This window comes from Saccopteryx bilineata, chromosome 2 (genome assembly GCF_036850765.1).
Source record: "Saccopteryx bilineata isolate mSacBil1 chromosome 2, mSacBil1_pri_phased_curated, whole genome shotgun sequence".
Classification (NCBI taxonomy): Eukaryota; Metazoa; Chordata; class Mammalia; order Chiroptera; family Emballonuridae; genus Saccopteryx; species Saccopteryx bilineata.
The window spans coordinates 293,244,186-293,260,240 of record NC_089491.1 but is presented as its reverse complement, the minus strand read 5'-3'; the positions used below and the strand labels follow the sequence as shown (position 1 = coordinate 293,260,240).

The 16,055-nt window shown below is 37.5% G+C and overlaps 1 protein-coding gene across 1 annotated transcript in view; it reads right to left on the bottom strand.

The window, feature by feature from the left end:
- HMCN1 (hemicentin 1) overlaps positions 1-16,055 on the bottom strand; it is a 431,303-nt gene that overhangs the window by 139,292 nt on the left and 275,956 nt on the right. The window contains exons 41-45 of the mRNA XM_066261348.1: positions 12,718-12,893; positions 10,260-10,356; positions 6,283-6,405; positions 5,361-5,522; positions 810-1,091 (exon numbers count right to left, since the gene is read on the bottom strand). Coding sequence (XP_066117445.1) covers positions 810-1,091; positions 5,361-5,522; positions 6,283-6,405; positions 10,260-10,356; positions 12,718-12,893 — 840 coding nt within the window. The remainder of the gene's footprint in view (positions 1-809; positions 1,092-5,360; positions 5,523-6,282; positions 6,406-10,259; positions 10,357-12,717; positions 12,894-16,055) is intronic.

The window sequence follows — 16,055 nt, the reverse complement described above, 5'->3', positions numbered from 1 at the left end:
CTGAAATAAGAATCTTCCCCACTAAGAGCAATAAGTGATTATGATTGTTATTTTTATAAAGGTGAATGATTTTCTATGAGTCTCATCTTTTTTGAGAAGTCTCTAATATCAATTCATGGCTTTCTTATAGGAAGGATTTTCTAACAAAGAATTCTAATCCTAAATATTATAAATAACTTGACTCCTTTTATTTTTTACAATCTGATCTTGTTAGCTTCGGCTCACACATTAGTTGCAAACTATAGAATATTAATATTGGACTTTGTGAAACTCCTATTTTGATTCAAGTTATAAGACTGTGTCTATTAAATTTATCATTGTTTCTATAGATTTCAAAATTGCAATTCAAATTATAGATGTATCCCTGAGAACAGATATGTCTGATCTATTCCTGATGACATTTATGACTCATTAATTAGAATATTAAAACTGGCTGCAGTAAAACTCATGACCATGTGATGCTGAGTCAGTAAGCTCTAAGGAGTCTAGGTTTATCAGACAGCTTATCTGGAAAACAAAGAATATTAGTTTGAATATCATTGAAGCCAAAGTACTTGAAGATGACCATTATCTATTTCAATATGTGCTTTCTTAAAAGAATATCTAATATATGCTTATTTCAGCTAGGTAAGAAATGGGAGGTCAGGCACAGAAGGATAAGTGATGAGACTAATCTAGAGAAGTTGTGCATATATAGAAAACAATAGATAATAAATAAAAAAACCAACACTCAAGGCCTATATCTCCCATTCAGAATGCTACATATTTTATCACCAATGAATAGACTTACTAAGCTTCTCTATACTTACTATGTACACTTAAGTCATATTTTCTGTCAGTCATTCCTGCTACATTTATAGCAACACACACATAACGGCCTGTGTCAGAGACATGAACATTCTTCAGCTGGAGGACGCGACCTTCATCCAAGATTTCCATTCCCCTTCCCTTGGCCAAGGGGCGGCCATCTTTCATCCAGGTCACTGTCGGCTGAGGGATACCCTGCACCTCACACTCTAAGGAAACACTCTTCCCTCGAGTCACAATAATTTCAGTAGGGTGGCTGCCACTGTTGGATATGGTGGGTCGAACTGGATAAAAAAAAATGAGAGAGAAAAAACAAAATAGGAATTTTTTTCTTCAAGCATCACATAGAAATTTTCATCAGCCAAAGTTAAATTCATTTTTTTAAAAATAGATTTTATTTTTTTAGAGAAGTTTAAGGTTTATAGAAAAACTGCACAGAAAACATAGAGTTTTTATATAACCTGCCTCCGTATAAGCACAGCCTCCTCCAATATCAACATCCCGCACCACAGTGGGACATTTGTTTACACTGATAAGTATACAGACAGCATAATTTGTCAAGGTCTACAGTTTACATGCAATTCACTCTTGGTGTTATACAGTCTATGGATTTTGACAAATGTAGAATGACATGTATCCACCATTATAATATTATTCAGAATAGTTTCACTGCCCTAAAAATCCTCTGTACTCTGTCTAGTTATCTCTCTGGTCCCTCAAGGCCCTGGCAAATTCTAATCTTTTTAAATTTATTTTTCCATTACTGTTTACATTCAATATAATTTTGTATTAGTTTCTGGTGCACAGCATAGTGGTTAGGCAATCACATACTTTACAAAGTGGTCCCCCTGATATTTCAAGTACACACCTGGCAGCATACATAGATTGACTACAATATTATTGACTATAATCCCTATTCTGTACTTCAATCAGTGGTCCCTCATCTATCGTGGAGGTTAGGTTCCAGAAGCCCCCCCCCAGGCAAAAAACTGCAAAGTAGCAACCTTATATTTATTTTATTATTTATATATATTTTAATTGTTTTTAATATATATATTTATATTTTCAATTTTTTAGGAGTAGAAAATGCTTATTTTACTGCAAAAATAATTAAAATAATAAATACATAAAAATACCTATATATGACAAAATCCTGCAATAAGCAAAAATCCACACTACAAAATTAGATATATACAATTTAAAAATCCGCGATACAATGAGACCGGGAAAAGTGAACTGCGATATGGCGAGGAACAACTGCACTAATTTGTAGTTCTTAATCCCTTCACCGTTTTCCCCCAGCCCCCCAATTCACCTCCCCTCTGGCAACTTCTGTCTGTTCTCTATATCTGTAAGTCTGTTTCTATGTTGTTTATTTTGTTCTTTAGATTCCACACATAAGTGAAATGGTATTTGTTTTTCTTTGTCTGACTTATTTCACATAATATAATATTCTCTAGGTCCATCTAAGCTGTTGCAAATGGTAAGATTTTACTCTTTTTTATGGGTGACTAGTATTTCATTGTATATATATCATCTCTTCTTTATCCACTAGTCTATTGGTGGGCACTTGGGTTGCTTCCACATCTTGGTTACTATAAATAATGTTGCAATAAACATAGGGGTGTCTATTTTCTTTTGAATTAGCATTTTGGGTTTCTTTGGGCAATACGCAGAGTGGAATTGCTGAGTCATGAGGAAGTCCCATTTTCAATTTTTTTTTTTTTTACAGAGAGAGAATCAGAGAGAGGGATAGACAGGGACAGACAGAAACGGAGAGCTGAGAAGCATCAATCATTAGTTTTTCGTTGCACGTTGCAACACCTTAATTGTTCATTGATTACTCTCTCATATGTGCCTTGACTGCGGGCCTTCAGCAGACCGAGTAACCCCTTGCTCGAGCCAGCAACCTTGGGCTCAAGCTGGTGAGCTTTTTGCTCAAACCAGATGAGCCCTCGCTTAAGCTGGCGACCTTGGGGTCTCGAACCTGGGTTTTCCGCATCCCAGTTTGATGCTCTATCCACTGCGGCACCGCCCGGTCAGGCCCATTTTCAATTTTTTAAGGAACCTTGATACTGTTTTCTACAGTGGCTGTACCAATCTACATTCCCAACTGAAAGTAAACCAGGGTTCCCTTTTCTCCACATCCTCATCAACACCTACTATTTGTTGATTTAATTCATTTTTGATGTCAAAAGATGAACTGCTAAAGGAAGACCTAGGACTAGCAGAGGCGGCATTGCTACACTGAGAGATGGGATTCTTCTCCATTGTCTCTAAATGAGATCATACCTAAAATAAAGCTATCAGCTCAGTAAGGAAAGAATGCTGTGCTTCTGAGAAGTTATACAAATGCCTGAACTTACCATTTGCAGAAGTCTTTGTATTATTTTTTATTTTATTTTATTTTTTTGTATTTTTCTGAAGTTGGAAATGGGGAGGCAGTCAGACAGACTCCCGCATGCGCCCCACCGGGATCCACCTGGCATGCCCACCAGGGGGCGATGCTCTGCCCATCTGGGGCGTCGCTCTGCCGAAACCAGAGCCATTCTAGCGCCTGAGGCAGAGGCCATGGAGCCATCCTCAGCGCCCGGGCCCAACTTTGCTCCAATGGAGCCTTGGCTGCGGGAGGGGAAGAGAGAGACAGAGAGGAAGGAGAGGGGGAAGGGTGAAGAAGCAGATGGGTGCTTCTCCTGTGTGCCCTGGCTGGGAATCAAACCCTGGACTCCTGCATGCCAGGCCGATGCTCTACCACTGAGCCAACCGGCCAGGGCCTGAAGTCTTTGTATTATTAATTTAAAAAAATATATGGTAGCTTTGCTCACAACCCAATGTCTATTACCAATTCCTTTCTCCCTTTCATCTTTACCACAGGAGGTGGAAAAGCTGGGACTCTCTCAGTCTCTTCTGAAAACTGAAGTTGCCACATGCATCTACTCAGGCCAATACAATCTAAATAAAGATATGCTGGTATGCATTGGGAGCTATGAATTTGAGGAGTTTTTAACTCTCCTGACAAAAGGGGAAAAGACAGTTCTTTATTTTTAATAAGGTATAATTGGTATATAACATTATATCAGTTCTAGGTGTACAATACTGTAATTTGACATCTATATGCACTGCAAAGTGATCACCACCAGAGGTCTGGTTATTACCTTTCACCATAAAATTGACCCCCTACATCCATTTCACACCCTCCCAACACTTTCTCCTTTGGTAACCATCAATCTGTTCTCTGTATCTATGGGTTTGTTTCTGTTTAGTTTTGTTTATTTGTTTTCTTCCTCTTTTGTTTTTTAGATTCCACATAGGAGTGAAATCATACAGTATTTGCCTTCCTTCATCTGATTTATTTCACTCAGCAAAATAACCTCAAGGTCCATCTGTGTAATAATGGCAGGGTTTTGATCTTTTTTGTGGCTGAGTAGTCTTCAATTGTATACATATACCATATCTTCTTTACCTATTCATCCCCTGATGGACACTTAGGTTATTTCTATATTTTGGCTATTATAAAAAATGCTCAATAAATACAGAGGTGCACATATCTTTTTGACGTAGTGTTTTCATAGTCCTTGGTTAAATACCTAGTGGACTAACTTGATCAAATGATAGTTCTAGTCTTAAGTTTTTGAGGAATCTCCATACTGTTTTCCACAGTGGATGCATCAATTTACATTTCCACCAACAGTGTACAGGGTTCCCTTTCCTACACAACTTCTCTAATGCTTATTATTACTATTATTTTTTGTCTTTTGATAATAGTGATTTCTAAGAGGTCTGAGGTGATATCTCATTGTGGTTTTGATTTGAATTGCTGTAATAATTAGTGATGTTGAACATCTTTTAATGATCTGTATGTCTTCTTTGGAAAAATGTCTATTTAGATCCTCTGCTCATTTTATAATCTTTTTTTTTTGGATGTTGGTAAGAAAGAAAATGTGACCAACTCCTATTACATACATGTGTGAGAAAAAAAATGGGACAGTAGTAATCCTGTGTCCTCGTGCCATTCCTGTGATATTACAAGCCATGTGACCTCAGTTTTTCATGGAATCTTCTTGAAGCTTACTTTTTCATTAATGCAAAATGGGGGCCATTGTTTTGTTTCATACCACAACTCAGGTAAATATTCAATGAGATAACTACATATTTTAAACATTTTAAAATCTTATACAAATTAATTTTAAATGATATATTTTCATACACCCAAAGTTACAATGCCATCCTTCCTCACCACACATGTCCACTAGACTGCCCCCAACAAATTACAGGCACAATCATGTGTCTGGCATCACCAAGTGGGTTCAGAATGGACAGCTATATTGCTGAATGAATAACAGCCACCAATTAGTAACTGCTCTGATGATGTCAGCACAATTTAAATTTGAGGGTCTTCTGATAGGTATAACAACACAACTTGTTATGATAGGTATATTATAACAATATAAGATACTTGGAACGTATCTTAAAGTTGTGAAGAAAAAGCAAAAGGGAAAGATGGAAATATTTCAAAGCCAATTGTGCCGAAGTCTGGCTAATCGATAACTTACTATAAACTTGCAGACTGTAGTCTTTCTTTGCGGTCCCAGCCACATTCGATGCCACGCATGTGTAAAGCCCTGCATCCGGTTTCTCAGCAATTGAAATCTGCAGCTGCCTGCCCCCGGATAAAGTTCTGACTCGGCCCGCAGAATCAGCCAGCACTGGGGAGCCTGCCAAGAAATCCAATGGCAGATCGTGAAGAAAACATACAAGTTTCTGTTAAGTATGTACACTTCTTTATTTACTTCCAGTTCCAGTACCTAAAAAGCCCATGGCACTGTAAAATAACTCTACACAAAAAAAAAAAAAAAGGAGAAGAAGGAGGAGCAGGAGAGGATGAAGAGAAGGAGGATGAAGAGAGGAAAAAGGAGGAGGAGGAAATATTTACTGAGAAAATCTGGAACATTTTGATAAATTTTCAAACAATATTGCATTTGAAAGAAAACATACTTAGAAAAATAAACAAAAATTCTTAAAACAGGAAAACCAAAAATGATTTTAAAATCAGCTAAACATTCAGATGATCTGTTACTTAATGGACACAAATAAATATTTGCCAATGAATAAATTGAAAATGTGTCTAATTGCAGAATTTAATCTTAACACACTTCACAAAACACAAATACAGCAATAATATTTGCTTTAGTAAAAAATTTAAAAGTAAAATAATAGTTCTTTTAATGGTGGATTCTTGATCATTATAGCTACCCTGCATCTGATTAAAGAACAATGCAGAAATTATTTTTTCTGGGGAAAGTTAGTCTCAAAATTGAAGATTTTCAGCTGCATAGTAGAGAAGCATCCAACTGCAACTTTAATAATTAATTATGCCCTTGGGAAGTTTGTTAAATTAACATATTTTCCAGATAAAATCCAAATTAATCTAATATATATATTTAATTTTATAAATGTCAAAGAATGAAAACTGACCTTTCTTCTTCCAAATGAGATTTGGGGGTGGAACACCACTTGACTCACATAACAGACTAATGAGATTTCCTTCAATGACAGTAAGTTGAGCAAGTTCATCAGAACCATAAATATTTGGTGGTACTGAAAGATAAAAAAAAGAAATAAAAAATACAAAATGCTATTTTTAACACTCACTTAATATAAAATTTCCCTATATTTTACAAGTTTTTAAAAAAAGGTTTGCACCCAAACGACACAAAATAATTAGCACTTGAGGTCGACATACCAACACCACATGAAAAGCCAGTTGTAAGATGTACACTGACTACTTAATAGCAGACTTCCCATTTTAACAGAGAGAAATTTAATAATCAGGCTATTTATAGTGGCATATAAAGAAGCTAATTTATTACAGATATTTAGATATCTTGCACCAAAACCTAAGTCACTTGCCAAGTCATCTGTACTTATCTGACTTTAATATCTGAGAGGCTGAACAGAATTGGAAAACAACTGGCATATATTGTATGTAAGACATAGCAAGGAAAGGAAACAAGGCATTTGATCTAAGAAACAGACCTGTTATCTACACTAGATTGCACAGCCTGCCTCACACTGGCCTCTAGATTATCCTTGGAACACTCAGAGTGAATTCTGGTCACCCATGTTTGTCTCAGAGGCTAAGTTTGCATTTGCTGGCCAAACTCTCCCCTCCGCCACTTCTCTGGTGGCAGTATTAGCAGGGGACAGATGCCTGTACTCCCAAGTTCCTAGAGGGGAGCAGTGGGGAACCCTCCTCACCCCCAATGCAGTTTCCAGTCATTGATCAACCACCCCCGCAAAAGCTCTCTTCTCTTGAGGCTCATGCCATGCCCCCAATATACTTCTTTTTCTCACTACTATCTGTGAACCTCATTCTCTTCCCATTCACTAAACAACTTGGTACTTGTTTTTATCCTTTCTCTTCCCATGAAGAGGGTGACACTGCCATCCTTCTGTATGAACTTAACATCCACACGGATATCCGGTCTCAACACTCTGGCCACTCAGTTCCCTGATTGGCTCATCTCTTTCTCCATCTGAGGCCATACCTTTTTCATCATCTAGAACATTCTCTTATAGAGTTATAAATTTATGCCACTCCCTGACAACTACTCCATCCTTATAGCTCTTTCATTTAATTATTCCCAATTCTCAATTCACTGATCGAATTGAACCTCAAGTCCTTTCTCTTCTCAGAAGTTGCTCAATCTTACTACCTACTTTTTTTCTTTGTTTATTGACTTCTCTATCCGGTTTAGATTTTATGATCAATAATTTCAACAACTCTTTTGCCAATACTCTCAGCTCCCTTGTATCACTACACTTCCTATTTGGTAACATCATTACCCTGAATAAATCTTATAGTTTACCCTGTCATCACCTATCCCAACATATGGAAAGTTCTACAGAAGAAAATGACATTTTCACGAATTACCAGCACTGTAAATTCATGATCGCCAACCTAGTCTCTACCCTTCTCTATGCCCATGGCTTCCATTATACAAATATCTGCAGACCTGTAACTGTAATGCAGACCTCCCTCTGACGACTAGCATCTCAACCTGGATGCCTTCCTAGAAGCTCTGTCAATGTTGCTTTGCCTCAATATGCAGTCAGACACCTTTCTTCCCTCTCTGAGAGAAGGAGCATTCTGGCCACATAGCTCAGATACCAACCCATACCAACATTTATCCTTTACTTCTCTTGTTTCCATCTCTCTCCATTGATCAATTAATACTTTTAATTCAATTCCTTACATACTTCTAGAATTTATCTACTTTCTTCCTAAAGTATAGATCTGAACACCACAGCCCTCCTTTAAGTCCCTTTGATGCCTTTAGAATCCAATCTGTGCTTTTTAATTGATTTTGAAGGCCTTCTGCAGTATATCCCCTTTAACCTTTCCAACGTAATATCTGCTCACTCTCCTCTGAACTATCCTAGGCTCCATAGTGAACAATGCTCAGTTAACTGAATGAACATAGTATTTTTTGAGTTTGTAATGCTTCTGCTCTATTCACCGAGTGAAAGCCTTCCCATCCTTAAAATCTCAAACAGATATCACGTGCCCCTGATATGTTTTCCTACAAAACTTCCTATGATAACTTTTAAGAACTTTTACTTTAGTTATTTAAAGCTATTTCTAGACCAGCAAAATAAAAGTTCCGTGTGAACAGTGCTATTGTCTTTTCTCATTAACCTTTCTATGACTACACGTGCCTCGAACACACAGGCAAACTGTAATAGTTTTGAGGACTCTATCCTTGATACCTAAACACGCTTTGCCCATTTATTCTTATATCCCTTGTATTCTATTTTCCTCTCTTAGAGGAAATTTGTAAAGTACACTTTGTAGTTTATGCCTAGTTTGACTTCTTTGTAATATGTGATATTATTCATTCTTTCACCCACCCATCCATCCACTCATGTTCGACTTATCTGTTGTCCGTGTTCTTCTGGGAACACCATTTTCTCAGTTTCCAGTTTCCCCATTACTTCCTTGTTCCTCCTCAGTTTCCCACTTGGGATCTCTTTTTTGGTCTCCCTTTGTATATGGCACATATGAGAGTCATTCTATACAGTACTTTTCTGTGCACGTTCTATACGGTATCTTTTACCTTCTCTAAGGGATCTCAACTGCTGCTTATATACTCATATCTCTGACTTTACCTTTTTAACTGTTCTCTCTCTCTCCTAAACTATAGGTTCATATTTCTGACTACGTGGAGGACAGCTTCGCGTGAACAGTCAGAAGGTATATCCCATACAAATATTAAAAATGAATTCTCTACCTCACTTTTTAATCAATCATCACTCCGAATTTTTTTTTCTACAACCTTTGCTTGGTAACACCTAGCTTAGTGTCCTGTTTGTCTGTATATGAAAACTTTTCCCATTTGAAATAAATGAGAAAGAAAGGGAAGAAAAAATAGAGGAAGAAAAAGGATGGAAGGAGGTAGAAATAGAAGTAAATGGTATATAACTAATATATTGCAAATATAGATTTCCTACATAGTAAGACTTACTATTGCAAAGTCAATTAATTTTTTATAAGATGAATAGTAGCACTTCTCATAATGTTTCCCAAGAGCATTTTTAAAAATTGTAATAATGATTTATAATTATGTCATTTTTCTACAGAAATGCTTGCTTTTAAAGTTTTAAAAAATATATTTGTTCTCCATTGGAAGCAAATTATTTTCTCTATTTTTATTTTAAAATGTATTTTTAAATAAAGTTTTATAAAGATAAATTTCAACTCCTTATCTCAATGACTTATTAAACAAATACAATCATTAATTAAAAGGGCTGAATATATTATAAGTGATTTTAAAGAAATACATAACAATAAATACACAGGAAATGGGAGCAGTTTTTAATACATAACAGACAACCACAGCCAATGTAAAAGTTGCAATGGCTCCTAAGAATTACTTTAATTAGTAATATAGTAAAATTTCAAGCAAGGATAGCTAATGACACTGATCAGCATAGTAATCTCATTTCCCACCCACAAGTACCTGTGTTCTCTCTCTGTCTCTCTTTCACACACACACACACACACGCACGTGCGCACACACAATTTGGCCTTTTGACTTATTTTCAATTGACCAACCCACTCTCCGTTCATGGAGAAGGCTCAGTTATTCAAAGATCCTCGTTGTAGAAGCTAAAAGGTATACCATTCAGGCAAAGAGGACCATTGTACATCAAAGTCACAGAGATGATTACATGAATACATTTAGGTTCAAAGAGTCAGTCTAAAGCTGCTCTTGAATTAATTATATGAGCTGATACTCAGGGCAGTTTAGCATCATCTAAACATACTGAATAGTATCCATCTATGTATTATGATCAATTTTAGTTATGTGGATGTCACTCTAAGAGTTGACACACAATATAAAAGTTAAACCACATGCCTTATTTGCTTTTCAGGAACTGATCACACTTACCCCAAATATTGACATTATAATTTTTCTCAGTTTTTCCAGCAACATTTGTAGCCTCACAAGTGTAACGACCAGTGTCTTGAACCTGAGCATCTTCAATCTGAAAACAAAACCAGGCTTTAAAACCAGTTTCTATTTTATAAGTAATAGGGCTTTTCTATCAATATTATTTGTGATCTCTTATTTTTCATTTGTATTATGAAGATTTTCAAACATATAAAAGTAGAGAAAATAGCAAAATGGGTAGAGATCTGCCCGTCATCCCTTTCCAACATTTAACAAGATTCAACAATTTTTGTCTATGTCATACCTTATTTTAATCTCATTAACATTAGTCAATGAAGGTCTAGAAAGGCATTTTAAATATAATTCAAATAAAATAACAAAAAAACCCCTCAATTTCTGAATAAGTTATTGAAGGCTTTGAAAATACACAATCTTTATACATCTAGGACATTGTTGAGTAAAGTAACACTCTTTTTATTGATTTATTACATCTCTTCTCCCACACTGGGCTTGTAAGCTTCTTCAAACCAAATATTACATTCACTTGGTGTCAATCTTCTAGTGCCCTGTTTGGTGCCTGGTCGATAACTGGACCACAGTAAATCTTTTCCATGCGTCTACCTGCAACATGCATCAGTGTTCGTTCATTGTGTGTTCACAGGCCATGCGGCAGTTCTCGAGAACCGTGCACCAGGTACCGCAGGTAGAGAATACAACAGAGTGTAGTGTATTATGTCATTTCTGACTTGAATTTACAATCTGGTTGAGAATATCAAGTATGTGAGTATTAAAAAAGAGTTTAACAGTAAACAAGGTATAAATAATAACACGAGATGATCCAAGAGGTAACAACAAACAGCAGGATATTGATTGCTCAACCACTTGGTAGTGAATTGCTAAGACATTCAAAAGAGTTGAATCACTGGAGCTAAAGATATCATTGAAAGTGTTTAGTTCAGCAGGGGTGCACTAGAAGCTTTCATTTCCAGGAGGCCTTCTCTCTACACCCCTCCATGGGTCCCTCAGTGGGACTTGCACATTCTAGGGCGCCTGGCCAGCTTCTGGGGTGGAGACCCAGTGAATCTCAGGGTTGCTTCACCATCATTCTCTCTCTTGGCTTCCTAGCCCCTTTGGGACTCAGGCTCTGAAGAAATGAATTGCTATTCTGAGTGAAATTTGCTAAGACAGTCTAACCAAGCATAGCTATCCCTTACCAGTGCCGGGGCTTGTATCCATATAATTGTTTCCTTCTATCATTCAGTGAGAGTTAAGGTTCGTGAATTCTACCAGCTGCCTTCTAGAATGCTGGGCTCTGCCTCTGAGCTGGGGCTGTGCTCTTTGCTTCCTCTTCTTCTTCTTTTTTTCTATATAGCTCAATCAACTTACCCTACTTTCCTGCTTCAGTGATTCTGGCCTCTCTGTCCTCAACCGTTCCATTATTTCAGGATCATACTGCACAAGGTCTCTACCCTCTTCCATATACCTTCACACTCCCCCTACTCTGCCCCAGGCTCTGTCCCCCTGTGTAAGCTTCTCAGCTTCCTAGGTACTGACACCCCTCACCTATTTCTCAAGACTCTCTTCACTTGCCGATAGTGACCTTTCTGTCCCAAAAGGCCAGAAGGTAGAGTGGTTCACAGTACGGAGGCTGAAGCCCACTGTATTCCCCACCCATTTCAGCCACGTGGCAACAGCAGGCAGATGACTTAGCCATTCCTTCAATTTCTCAATAGGGTTCTTAGGAAGATTTTATAAACACTCTTGAATCTTAATTCCTCAGGCTGGAGGAATTTAAGTGTTAGCTCTTATTTTACTCAAGTCAACCATGCCAGAATTATTTCTGAAGATTCCCTGCTAAATTCTTGGTTTCAGCCTCATTAGCTCACTTGTCTCCTTGATCAGGCTTTTTGTCCCATAAAAATCCAAGTGGCCATCCAAGATGATTCCAAGCAACCACAGCCCCACTTTTGCTACCATCCCGATATGTACTTTCTATACCATCGACCTGATCATAAACTCAGACGTGCAGCACTTACTACAGTTTCAGCTGAAGAGTTGGTAAATTTTTCATACATTTATGGGAAAATGGAAGACACTGAGGGCAGGAAATGCATCCCACGTGTTTTTGCATCCCTGTCCCGAGCACCTACAATGGGTATTTGCTGATTGGCTGAATGACTGTAGATGAGGCACTCCTCACAATATTTCTATATTTTCCTAGAAGCATTTTTGGATGCCTTCTGGCTGCAACTATAGGTAGAAAATTAAACATTTCAATCTTACTAGGCCTAGAACGTAAAAAATATTACAAACCTCCTTAAAAAAAAAGGGGTTCCTAGGCTCTTATACTGTGAGCTTAGTAGAACATTTGTAAGGACAGGCACGTTTAATAGGGGTCATAGGGAAGCCACGTGCTTAGGAGCAATAGAAGAAATCAGCGAATCGACAGCCTTACCTTTAACACACTTCCGTTTTCAGAGATTGTGAGGCCCGCTTTCTTCAGCAAGGGGCGGCCATCTTTTAACCAAGTCAGAGTGGGCGAGGGGATAGCATCGCTCTGACAGAGCAACTCCACAGCTTGGCTGATGAGGACAGAGACATTCTGTTCTTCTCCCATGATGTTTGGTGGAACTAAGTGAAAGAGGGGTTTCCCTCAGGATAAAACACGCCAGCACAATGCGCAGCATGATGACTCATCGGGATAGGTACTGGATAACTCCACTGGTTCTTTCAAGATGTAGGATCACAATCAGTCTAACATACCCTCTTTGCATCATTTGGTTTAGGATCAAGTGTTAATAAACCACTGATTAACGTGCTGCTATTGAACAAAAATAGTTTTCGCTCTCTTTTCTCTTTGGAAAGTTTTAGAACTGGAAGTTCTCACCGAGTGCCCATTTAAGCAACTTCTTGAACCGGATACAACTACTTAAGATTTTCAAAGTAATAAATCATTCATGAACTATTTTGGATATAACAATGAATTAAAGCAAAGGCACATTTGATGCTTATTTATATGTTTTGCAAAAGAAAATAGATGTCATTGTCACCGAGGCAAAATAAAAACACACAGGTGAGAGAGCTCACCCAGTCCCATCTAGGCGCAGTGTGCAAAACAAAGTAGGTGACAGCAGCTTATTTGAAATAACCTGACTAATCAGTGGCAAAGCCAGGAATCTTACGATTTGCAGTTTAGAGTTCTTTGTGGTTTTCCACGGTACCTTGTCAACTGTCCATGGAATAAAAACCATGTGGGATACTAGGCACAGTAAAGAACAAACTAAATCAGTGACCAGCTGTACAACATACTCACAATTACATAAAAAGAGGAAATGAGTTGAAATGTTAATGAGATTAAAATTTGAATTCCCTGGCTCTCGGGCTTGTCAGATGCTGAAATGTGTTCTTGGAGAAGTTTAAGGAATCTCCTTCCTTTGGGTGTATTAAAAAATAAAGTAAACAGTCATTTGTCTCAGATGGTTCAGGCGCAACCCTGCCAAGAACGAGAGGGTGGGCTGCATAACCTCTCAAGGACTCTTTGGGCCTGTATTTATAATAATTCAAATACACAAACGAATGATGAGATCAAGCCTGTTGTTATAGAAAGGCCACTCCAACATTCACAGAGGGAAATTTCCTTGGCCATTTCTCACGAAATCCAATAAGTATTTAGGGTTATAGGAAAAACGTTCATATTTCTAGGTTTGGTTTGGTTTTTGTCTTGCAGGAAAGAATAAGTGGCATTGAAATGATTCCTAAAGGGCCTTCCAAATATGCCTTGGTAGGAATAAGATTTTTGTGCTGAGGAATGCTGTTATAGTCCATTAGCCATTTTTCAGGCTTCATACAGCAGCATGTGGCAAAATAACAAGGAATGCAATGGAGTTTAATTAGTAACGGTGTTTCCGTAAGCAGCAGCCTTCTCCGCTACCATGTCTACTACAGAGGGAAAGGCATATGCAATGAATGAACCAACAGTAATTTCTTGTGCTGTTTCTGGATGCAGGACTAGTGCTTAACCCAAAGGAACTGACACTAAAGACAGAAATGCCAGGCACAACGACTGGAACAGACCAATAAAGTGTTAGTGCAGAGATGTGTGACGCCCCTTCTGCTAAATTTAATAGCATGCACACACATCTGGCTCTCGATAAGCTCAAAGTAATCTATGGGAAACAGAAAACAATGAAATTGTTTTCAATATGTGATATATTAGATAAAAGATACACAACTGGTCAGGTTTCAGATGAAAACTACTATCATGTTAGCAAAATCAGCACAATTAGTTGCCATTTTCTATGATACGGTGGAAACAGATACATTCACTAGTCTCTGCACAGAAAGTTCTAAATAGAGTAGGTGATTTCACAGCTTGAAAATAATTTCAGGTAGTTTGGTCTCAGTGGATAAGAAGAACTATAACTATATAAAAATATGTTTATTTTAGGTTATTTGTAGCATTTACAAAAGAGCACGAATTCTTTATAGCTCTTTGTAAAAGTAAAAGTCAGAAATAATTTAAGAAAGCAGGATGCTAATTTATTTCCAAATAATTTTTCTTCATTTGCTTTTCTTTATAGCTAAGTGAGTTAAATCAAGTTTAAAGGGATAAAAGCTCTTTAAAATTGAGAGGGAAAATGCCAAAACAATAGAACATTTGTTTCTTAAAGAACATAAATGAAAGTAAATCTCCTTACAGCCAAGGATAGATATTACCGAAGCACATCTCCTTTTTTCTGTCCTGTCTTTCATTTTCAACGTTTTGTTTAGTCTGAGACGAGAAAAGCTCCCACCCTTTAGATCCTCAGCTTCCTTAGATGTTACCCCTGGTCTGCTTTGTGGTTATGTGGCTTAGGAAGGGGTGTGCGGCCTGTTTCTTGTCCTACACATTATACTTGTTAAATTTAATTACCAAAATTACAATGGTCATCTGGTTATGCTGCTGGATCGCTGGGGATTGTGGAGTCTCTGACAAAATTCTCAGAGCTTAAGTTTAAAGAAAAGATACTACAGGAATCCCGATCATTTAAAAACTCAATTTCCTTGTTTGGGCACCTCAGAATATAGTAGAACATACTCTAAATCTGTACCAGGAGAAAACGTTTCAATGAACTACTCTTGTGACTACAGGGAAAGGCACTTGCTTCTCCTCTTACCACCCACAGTCTACGACAGAAATCTGAAGGGGGTTTGCCGCTAGGGATGCACATTCTTTGGACTCTAATTAGACACAAGATTACCATGGTTACTACTACAAAGACTGGGACATAATGTTTGGAAATCATATAATGGTGGAATGTAGTTGGAAACTAATTTTAGATTAAAGACCGATTTTTAATTTTATAGTAGCTTGCCATGCACATCTATTTTACATGCTAAACACATCTACCCATTTCCAAACATACGTACATATTAGCTAGCTATTTGAATTTTACAACACAGAAGATATCTGTGTTTGTAGACTGAAAGGGTGGTATGGCAGTGTCTTAGCCAATGATACAGCATACTGATGCACATCTTTGTAAATCCTGGAGAGTATGCATTCTCTATCATTTCCTGGGCCCACTTTTGACACTAACCAATGTAGAACTAGAAGGAGCCAATCACAATTTCACTGTTGATTAAAACCCAATAAATACCAACGCCACCCTTCTACCTGTTTGTTGATGACTGAAGGAGCTATTGTGTCATACACTTCGATTAATGAATTGTTCTCTAAGGACATTTGAGATTGGCACATTCTAGTTCTTTATAAAGCATTAAAGTGGCCCATTAAGGGTAGGAGTTAGAATC